Source organism: Coturnix japonica, unplaced genomic scaffold, assembly GCF_054131305.1.
Source record: "Coturnix japonica strain WE unplaced genomic scaffold, WE-NBRP24 Scf073, whole genome shotgun sequence".
NCBI classification, from domain to species: domain Eukaryota; kingdom Metazoa; phylum Chordata; class Aves; order Galliformes; family Phasianidae; genus Coturnix; species Coturnix japonica.
In genome coordinates this window covers 89,787-99,935 of record NW_028188976.1, presented here as the reverse complement: position 1 = coordinate 99,935, position 10,149 = coordinate 89,787, and the positions used below count along the sequence as shown (strand labels likewise).

General features: G+C 56.4%; 1 protein-coding gene across 1 annotated transcript in view; it reads right to left on the bottom strand.

The window, feature by feature from the left end:
• Positions 1 to 8,548: 8,548 nt before the first annotated feature.
• The window catches only part of LOC107307645 (uncharacterized), a 33,419-nt gene continuing 31,818 nt past the window's right edge, over positions 8,549 to 10,149 (bottom strand). Inside the window, exon 15 of the mRNA XM_085533988.1 lies at positions 8,549 to 9,418. Within this exon, the coding sequence (XP_085390114.1) occupies positions 9,402 to 9,418 (17 nt within the window). The 3' untranslated portion in view covers positions 8,549 to 9,401. The remainder of the gene's footprint in view (positions 9,419 to 10,149) is intronic.

Below are 10,149 nucleotides of genomic sequence, written 5' to 3'. Positions count from 1 at the left end.
ACCCCCATAGACCCCATTGACCCCAATACCCCCATAGACCCCATAGACCCCAATAACCCCCCATAGACCCCAATACCCCCATTGCCCCCACTGACCCCAATACCCCCATAGACCCCAATACCCCCATAGACCCCATTGCCCCCATAGACCCCAATAACCCCATAGACCCCATTGACCCTATATCCCCCCATACCATCCTATGGCACCTGGCTCCCAGCACCAGCCCATAGCCCCTATTACCCCCATTAACCCCATTGCCCCCATTGACCCCAATACCCCCATAGACCCCAATACCCCCATAGACCCCATAGCCCCCATTGACCCCAATAACCCTATAGCCCCCATAGACCCCAATACCCCCATAGACCCCATTGACCCCAATACCCCCATAGACCCCATAGACCCCAATAACCCCCCATAGACCCCATACCCCCATTGCCCCCATTGACCCCAATACCCCCATAGACCCCATACCCCCATAGACCCCATTGCCCCCATAGACCCCAATAACCCTATAGCCCCCATAGACCCCAATAACCCTATATCCCCCATAGACCCCAATACCCCATTGCCCCCATTGACCCCAATACCCCCATAGACCCCAATACCCCCATTGCCCCCATAGACCCCAATAACCCCATAGACCCCATTGACCCTATATCCCCCCATACCATCCTATGGCACCTGGCTCCCAGTACCAGTCCATACAGCGCCCTCTCGGCCCGTGTAAACTCCAACCGCCGGGCGGCCACGGCCACCAATAGGGCTGTACAGCACACACCCTATAGGGGATATGGGGTATGGGGTCAGTGGGGGCTATGGGGCTATTGGGGTCAATGGGGGCTATGGGGGCAATGGGGGTATTGGGGTCAATGGGGGGGTATTGGGGTCAATGGGGGTATTGGGGTCAATGGGGGCAATGGGGGTATTGGGGTCAATGGGGGTATTGGGGTCAATGGGGGCAATGGGGGTATTGGGGTCAATGGGGGTATTGGGATCAATGGGGGTATTGGGGTCTATGGGGGCTATGGGGTTAAGGGGGTCAATGGGGGTATTGGGGTCTATGGGGGTTATAGGGTTATTGGGGTCTATGGGGGCTATGGGGGTATTGGGGGCAATGGGGGTATTGGGGTCAATGGGGGTATTGGGGCTATGGGGGCTATGGGGTTAAGGGGGGCTATGGGGGTATTGGGGGCAGTGGGGGTATTGGGGTCAATGGGACCAATGGGACCATGGAATCATGGGGTCAATGGGATCAATGGGATCAATGGGATTAATAGGGTCAATGGGATCAATGGGATCAATGGATCAATGGGATCAATGGGGTCAATGGGGTCAATAGGGGCAATGGGGATCAATGGGATCAATAGGGTCAATGGGATCAATGGGGTTAATAGGATCTATGGGGATCTATGGGGTTAATAGGATCTATGTGGATCTATGGGGTTAATAGGATCTATGTGGATCTATGGGGTTAATAGGATCTATGGGGATCTATGGGGCGCACCATGACCCCTGTTGCCAGGCAGACGAGGCGGCCGCACACGCTGTGGGGCACAGTGTCCCCATAACCCACAGTCAGGAACGTGACGGGGACCAGCCACAGCCCCACTGAGAGATCCCAGCCTCCATCCGGGGCCTCCCTATGGGGCAGAACCCATAGAGACCCATAGGGACCCATAGGGACCCATAGAGACCCATAGGGACCCATAGAGACCCATAGAGACCCATAGGGACCCATAGGGACCCATAGAGACCCATAGGGACCCATAGAGACCCATAGGGACCCATAGGGACCCATAGAGACCCATAGAGACCCATAGGGACCCATAGAGACCCATAGAGACCCATAGGGACCCATAGAGACCCATAGGGACCCATAGAGAAACACAGAGACCCCATAGAGACCCCATAGAGACCCATAGGGACCCATAGAGACCCATAGGGACCCATAGAGACCCATAGGGACCCATAGAGACCCCATAGAGACCCATAGACCCCCCATATCTCCCCATAGAGCACCATAGACACCCCATAGAGCCCCATAGAGACCCATAGAGACCCATATCTCCCCATAGAGACCCATATCTCCCCATAGAGCCCCATAGAGACCCATATCTCCCCATAGATACCCCATAGAGCCCCATAGAGACCCCATAGAGCCCCATAGACACCCCATAGACACCCCATAGAGCCCCATATCTCCCCATAGACACCCCATAGACCCCCATAGAGACCCCATAGAGCCCCCATAGCCCCCCATAGAGCCCCATAGAGCCCCATAGACACCCATAGCCCCCCATAGAGCCCCATATCTCCGCATAGACACCCCATATCTCCCCATAGACACCCCATAGCCCCCCATAGACACCCCATAGAGCCCCATAGACCCCCATATCTCCCCATAGACACCCCATATCTCCCCATAGACACCCCATAGCCCCCCATAGACCCCCATAGAGCCCCATAGCCCCCCATAGAGCCCCATAGAGACCCCATAGCCCCCCTTAGCCCCCCGTATCTCCCCATAGAGACCCCATAGCCCCCCATAGACACCCCATATCTCCCCATAGACACCCCATAGCCCCCCATAGACCCCCATATCTCCCCATAGACACCCCATAGTCCCCCATAGAGACCCCATACCCCCCATAGAGACCACACAGACCCATATCTCCCCATAGGCCCCCATAGACACCCCATAGAGCCCCATAGAAACCCCATATCACCCCATAGATCCCCACCTCTCGCACACAGCCAGCAGCCAGGCTCCCATCAGCCATGCCGCCCCTGCAGCCCCCAATAGGGCCCCATAGACACCCCATAGAGCCCCATAGACACCCCATAGAGCTCCATAGCCCCCCATAGAGACCCATAGAGCCCCATAGAGACCCCATAGAGCCCCATATCTCCCCATAGAGACCCATAGAGCCCCATATAGCCCCATAGCCCCCATAGAGCCCCAATGACCCCCATAGAGACCCCATACCCCCCCATAGAGACCACATAGACACCCATAGCCCCCCATAGAGCCCCATATCTCCGCATAGACACCCCATAGAGCCCCATAGCCCCCCGTATCTCCCCATAGAGACCCCATAGCCCCCCATAGACACCCCATATCTCCCCATATCTCCCCATAGATCCCCACCTCTCGCACACAGCCAGCAGCCAGGCTCCCATCAGCCATGCCGCCCCTGCAGCCCCCAATAGGGCCCCATAGACACCCCATAGAGCCCCATAGACACCCCATAGAGCTCCATAGCCCCCATAGAGACCCATAGAGCCCCATAGAGACCCCATAGAGCCCCCATAGAGCCCCATATCTCCCCATAGAGACCCATAGAGCCCCATATAGCCCCATAGCCCCCATAGAGCCCCAATGACCCCCATAGAGACCCCATACCCCCCCATAGAGACCACATAGACACCCATAGCCCCCCATAGAGCCCCATATCTCCGCATAGACACCCCATAGAGCCCCATAGCCCCCCGTATCTCCCCATAGAGACCCCATAGCCCCCCATAGACACCCCATATCTCCCCATATCTCCCCATAGATCCCCACCTCTCACACACAGCCAGCAGCCAGGCTCCCATCAGCCATGCCACCCCTGCTGCCCCCAATAGGGCCCTGGTCGGGTGCCTCCATAGCAAAGCCCTAAGAGCAAAGGGCCCCCCACAGCAACAGCCCCCATAGCCCCTAAAGTCCTAAAGCCGGAGCCGGCCCTGGGGTGGCTAATAGGGCCCTGGGGGCTAAAATGAGCCTAATTAACATGGCTAATGAGAAAGCTTTGCTTAATGAGCCCGGGGGGGGGGGACAGGGGGGGCCTGGGAGACCCCTTAAACCGGGATGGAGGGAGCAAAGGAACAGCCTAATATGGGATAAAGGATACGGGGGGGGTCAGCACGACGCGCCAGTCGGAGGTGCCTGCGTCCAACATGGCCAGCTATGGGGGGCAATGGGGTATATGGGGTTAATGGGGTATTGGGTATATGGGGTATATGGGGGGAATGGGGGTATATGGGGTTAATGGGGGTAATGGGGTCAATGGGGGTATGTGGGTCTATGGGGCTATGGGGTGAATGGGGGTAATGGGGGCTATGGGGGCAATGGGGTTAATGGGGTTAATGGGGTATATGGGGTCAATGGGGTTAATGGGGGTAATGGGGGCTATGGGGGTATTGGGGGCTATGGGGGGCAATGGGGTTAATAGGGTTAATGGGGGTATTGGGGTTAATGGGGTTAATGGGGGCTATGGGGGTAATGGGGGTAATGGGGGTAATGGGGTTAATGGGGTATTGGGGTCAATGGGGGTATTGGGGGCTATGGGGTCAATGGGGTCAATGGGGGTAATGGGGGCTATGGGGTAATGGGGACTATGGGGGGCAATGGGGGTAATCGGGTTAATGGGGTTAATGGGGGTATTGGGGGCTATGGGGGGCAATGGGGTTAATGGGGGCTATGGGGGTATTGGGGTCTATGGGGTTAATGGGGGCTATGGGGGCAATGGGGGTATTGGGGTCAATGGGGGCTATGGGGGGAATGGGGGGTTAATGGGGGCTATGGGGTTAATGGGGGAATTGGGGTTAATGGGGGCTATGGGGTCAATGGGGGTAATGGGGGCTATGGGGGCAATGGGGGTATTGGGGTGATGGGGGTCAATGGGGGTATTGGGGGCTATGGGGGCTATGGGGTTAATGGGGGCTATGGGGTCAATGGGGTTAATGGGGTATATGGGGTTAATGGGGTCAATGGGGTTAATGGGGGCTATGGGGGTAATGGGGGTATTGGGGTCTATGGGGGTATTGGGGGCTATGGGGGCAATGGGGTTAATGGGGTTAATGGGGTTAATGGGGGTATTGGGGTCAATGGGGGTAATGGGGGCTATGGGGGGCAATGGGGGTAATAGGGTTAATGGGGTTAATGGGGGTATTGGGGTTAATGGGGTATATGGGGGTATTGGGGGCTATGGGGGGCAATGGGGTTAATGGGGGCTATGGGGTTAATGGGGGTATTGGGGCTATTGGGGTCAATGGGGTTAATGGGGGTAATGGGGGTATTGGGGTCAATGGGGGTAATGGGGTGATGGGGGTCAATGGGGGCTATGGGGTATATGGGGTATATGGGGTCAATGGGGGCTATGGGGTCAATGGGGGTAATAGGGGCTATGGGGGGAATGGGGTCAATGGGGGCTATGGGGTTAATGGGGGCTATGGGGGGTCAATGGGGGTATTGGGGGCTATGGGCGCAATGGGGTTAATGGGGTTAATGGGGTTAATGGGGGTAATGGGGGCTATGGGGGGAATGGGGTGATGGGGGTCAATGGGGTTCATGGGGGCTATGGGGTCAATGGGGTTAATGGGGTTAATGGGGTATATGGGGTCAATGGGGTTAATGGGGGCTATGGGGTCAATGGGGGTAATGGGGTTAATGGGGTATATGGGGTCAATGGGGTTAATGGGGTTAATGGGGTATATGGGGGCTATGGGGGGAATGGGGTCAATGGGGGTATTGGGGTCTATGGGGGTATTGGGGTCTATGGGGGGCAATGGGGGGTTAATGGGGGCTATGGGGGCTATGGGGTCAATGGGGGTAATGGGGTCAATGGGGGTAATGGGGTCTATGGGGGTATTGGGGTCTATGGGGGTATTGGGGTCTATGGGGGGCAATGGGGGTATTGGGGGTAATGGGGGCTATGGGGGTAATGGGGGATTAATTGGGTCTAAGGGGGGATTGGGGTCTTTGGGGGTATTGGGGGCTATGGGGGTAATGGGGTGAATGGGGTGAATGGGGGCTATGGGGGGAATGGGGGGTTAATGGGGTTAATGGGGTCTATGGGGGTATTGGGGTCTATGGGGGCTATGGGGGTATTGGGGTCTATGGGGTCTATGGGGGTATTGGGGTCTATGGGGGCTATGGGGGTATTGGGGGCTATGGGGGGCTATGGGGGGTTAATAGGGTCTATGGGGGTATTGGGGTGATGGGGGGCAATGGGGGCTATGGGGGTAATGGTCAATGGGGGCTATGGAGGTAATGGGGGGTTAATGGGGTCTATGGGGGTATTGGGGTCAATGGGGGTTAATGGGGGGCAATGGGGGCTATGGGGGTAATGGGGGGTTAATGGGGTTAATGGGGTATTGGGGTCTATGAGGGGAATGGGGGTAATGGGGGTAATGGGGATCAATGGGGGTAATGGGGGTATTGGGATCAATGGGGTCAATGGGGACATTGGGGTCACTGGGGTCTTTGGGGTCCATTGGGGGCAATGGGGGGTTACAATTAACATGGGTAGGAACCAAAACCAGCCCCGGAACCTTCGATCTAACCAATGTTTCCCAGGGGGACAGGAAACACGTGACGTACCGAGGCACAAAAGGGGGACCCATAGTAACACCGCACTCATCCCCCCCTGCCCCGCCAGCCGCGCTCTTTGGTTCCTACCCATTATGGTTCCCCCCCCCCCCTATTTACGGTTTCCCACCCCCCAATTAAAGACCCCTCCCCAAATTATCGACTCCCCCCCCCCCAATTAAAGCACCTTTAACCTCAGGGCATGGTAACGGAGCAGCAGCAGCAGCAGCACAAATGTAGAGCCCGACATCAGCAGCTCCAATAGGAAGATGCAGCCCCCCCACTGTAATAGTGGTATAGAGACCCCATAGAGATACATAGGGACACATAGAGACCCATAGGGACCCATAGAGACACATAGGGACACATAGGGACCCATAGAGACCCATAGAGACCCCATAGAGACCACATAAAACCCCATAGAGACACATAGGGACACATAGGGACCCATAGAGACCCATAGGGACCCCATAGAGACACATAGGGACACATAGGGACCCATAGAGACCCATAGGGACCCATAGAGACACATAGGGAAACATAGGGACCCATAGAGACCCATAGAGACCCATAGAGACCCATAGAGACCCATAGGGACCCATAGAGACACATAGGGACACATAGGGACCCATAGAGACCCATAGAGACCCATAGGGACACATAGGGACACATAGGGACACATAGGGACCCATAGAGACACATAGAGACACATAGGGACCCATAGAGACCCATAGAGAGACCATAGAGACCCATAGGGACACATAGGGACCTATAGAGACCCATAGGGACCCATAGGGACACATAGGGACCCATAGAGACACATAGAGACCCCATAGAGACCCATAGGGACCCCATAGAGCCCCATAGAGACCCATAGAGACCCATAGAGACCCACAGAGACCCATAGAGAACCATAGGGACACATAGGGACACATAGGGACCCATAGAGACACATAGAGACACATAGAGACCCATAGGGACCCCATAGAGCCCCATAGAGCCCCATAGAGACCCATAGAGCCCCATAGAGACCCATAGAGACCCACAGAGACCCATAGAGACCCATAGGGACACATAGAGACACATAGGGACACATCGGGACACATAGAGACCCATAGGGACCCATAGAGACCCATAGAGACCCATAGAACCCCATAGAGACCCATAGATACCCCACAGAGACCCATAGAGACCTATAGAGACCCATAGAGACCCATAGATACCCTACAGAGACCCATAGAGACCTATAGAGACCCATAGAGACCCATAGAGACCCATAGGGACCCATAGAGACCCACAGAGACCACATAAAACCCCATAGAGCCCCATAGAGACCCTATAGTGCCCCATAGAAGCCTCATAGAGACCATATACGGTCTATGGGTGGGGGATAAAAACATCACCCCCCCCCCAGCCCCACATCTTACCCCCCCCCAGCCCCATATCCCCCCCCCCCAGCCCCATATCCCCCCCCCCCCCATTCCAGCCCCACATCCCCCCCCATTATACCCCCCCTGCCCCATATATTACCTGACACCACCCCATGGCTCCAAGCTCCGTATGTGCCACCATGGCCACCAGCCCCACAACCCCCACCCCAAAAGCCCCCCTGGCCGCCCCCCCCAATTGGGCCACCAATCTCTGCCTCCTCCCCAAGCCTTCCATATAGGGACTCTCTAATCCCATATAGGGCCTCTCTAATCCCATATAGGAGCCTCTAATCCCATATAGGGTCTCTAATCCTATATAGGGGTCTCTAATCCCATATAGGGGTCTCTATTCACATATAGGGGCCTCTAATCCCATATAGGGGTCTCTAATCCCATATAGGGGTCTCTAATCCCATATAGGGGCTTCTAATCCCATATAGGGGCCTCTAACCCCATATAGGAGCCTCTAATCCCATATAGGGGTCTCTAATCCCATATAGGAGCCTCTAATCCCATATAGGGGCCTCTAATCCCATATAGGGGTCTCTAATCCCATATAGGGGGTCTCTAATGCCATATAGGGGCCTCTAATCCCATATAGGGGCCTCTAATCCCATATAGGAGCCTATAACCCCATATAGGAGCCTATAACCCCATATAGGATCCTCTCTAACCCCATATAGGGCCTCTATTTAAGGCCCCCCCCCCTTTTATAATGTGGGTGAGTCACTGGGGGCCCCCAATGAGTCAAACTGGGAGGGACTGGGAGGCTGATAAAGGCCTTTATTCACCTTATCAATGGGGGGGGGGAGGGGGGGGCAAGGTGACGTGGCCCCCCCCCCCCTCCATGTGTTATAATAGGGGGGGGAGGGGCAATAGAGGACATTTGGACCCCCCCCCCCCATTACAATAATGTGGGGGGGGGGGTAACAGTGGGACCCCCCCATTATAATAAGGGGGGGTGACATTGGGACCCCCCCCCCATTACAATAATGTGGGGGGGGGTAACATTGGGACCCCCCCATTATAATAAGGGGGGGGGGGGCATTGGGACCCCCCCCCCCATTACAATAATGTGGGGGGGGGGTAACAGTGGGACCCTCCCCATTATAATAAGGGGGGGGGGGGGTGACATTGGGACCCCCCCATTATAATAAGCGGGGGGTGGGTAACAGTGGGACCCCCCCATTATAATAAGGGGGGGGAGACATTGAGACCCCCCCCCCCATTATAATAAGGGCGGGGGGTGACATTGGGACCCCCCCCATTATAATAAAGGGGGGGGGATAGTAATGGGGGGGGGGGGAGACATTGGGACCCCCACCCATTATAATAAGGGGGGGTGACATTGGGACTCCCCCCCCATTATAATAAAGGGGGGGGATGGTAATGGGGGGGGGGGCGACATTGGGACCCCCCCCCATTATAATAAAGGGGAGGAGGGGATGGTAATGGGGGGGGGGGCAACATTGGGACCCCCCCCATTACACTAAGGGAGGGGGGGGGACAGTGGGACCCCCACCCATTATAATAAGGGGGGGAGGGGGGGGTGACATGCGGGTGGTCCATGGGGGGGGTTTTGGGGTGGGGGGGGGCGTTGAAGATGGGGGGGGGTCTCAGGCCAGAGCCAGCACTGTGGGGAGAGAGAGAGAGATCCGGCTGTTAGAGACCCCTCCCCAAATTGCCCCCCCCCCAATGGAGCCCTATGGGACCCCAATTACCACCCCCCCCTCCGCCCCCTATGCCCCCCATGGGACCCCATATATCCCCCTATGTGACCCTAATGTGCCCCCCATTGATCCCACTGCCCCCATTACCCCCATAGCCCCCATTGACCTCATTACCCCCATAGACCCCATAGTCCCCATTGACTCCCATTGCCCCCACTGACCCCATAGACCCCATTGGCCCCATTACCCCCATAGCCCCCATTGGCCCCTTAGACCCCATAGACCCCAATACCCCCATTGACCCCAATACCCCCATTACTCCCATAGCCCCCATTGCCCCCATAGCCCTCATAGTCCCCATTGACCCCAATATCCCCATTGACCCCAATACCCCCATAGACCCCATAAACCCCATTACCCCCATAGCCCCCATTGGCCCCATAGACCCCATAGACCCCAATACCCCCATAGCCCCCATATCCCCATTGATCCCAATACCCCCATAGACCCCATAGACCCCATTAACCCCCATTGACCCCAATACCCCCATAGCCCCCATTGCCCCCACTGACCCCATAGTCCCCAATACCCCCATTGCCCCCATTGACCCCAATACCCCCATAGACCCCATTACCCCCATAGCCCCCATTGACCCCACTGACCCCAATACCCCCATTGGCCCCATAGCCCCCAT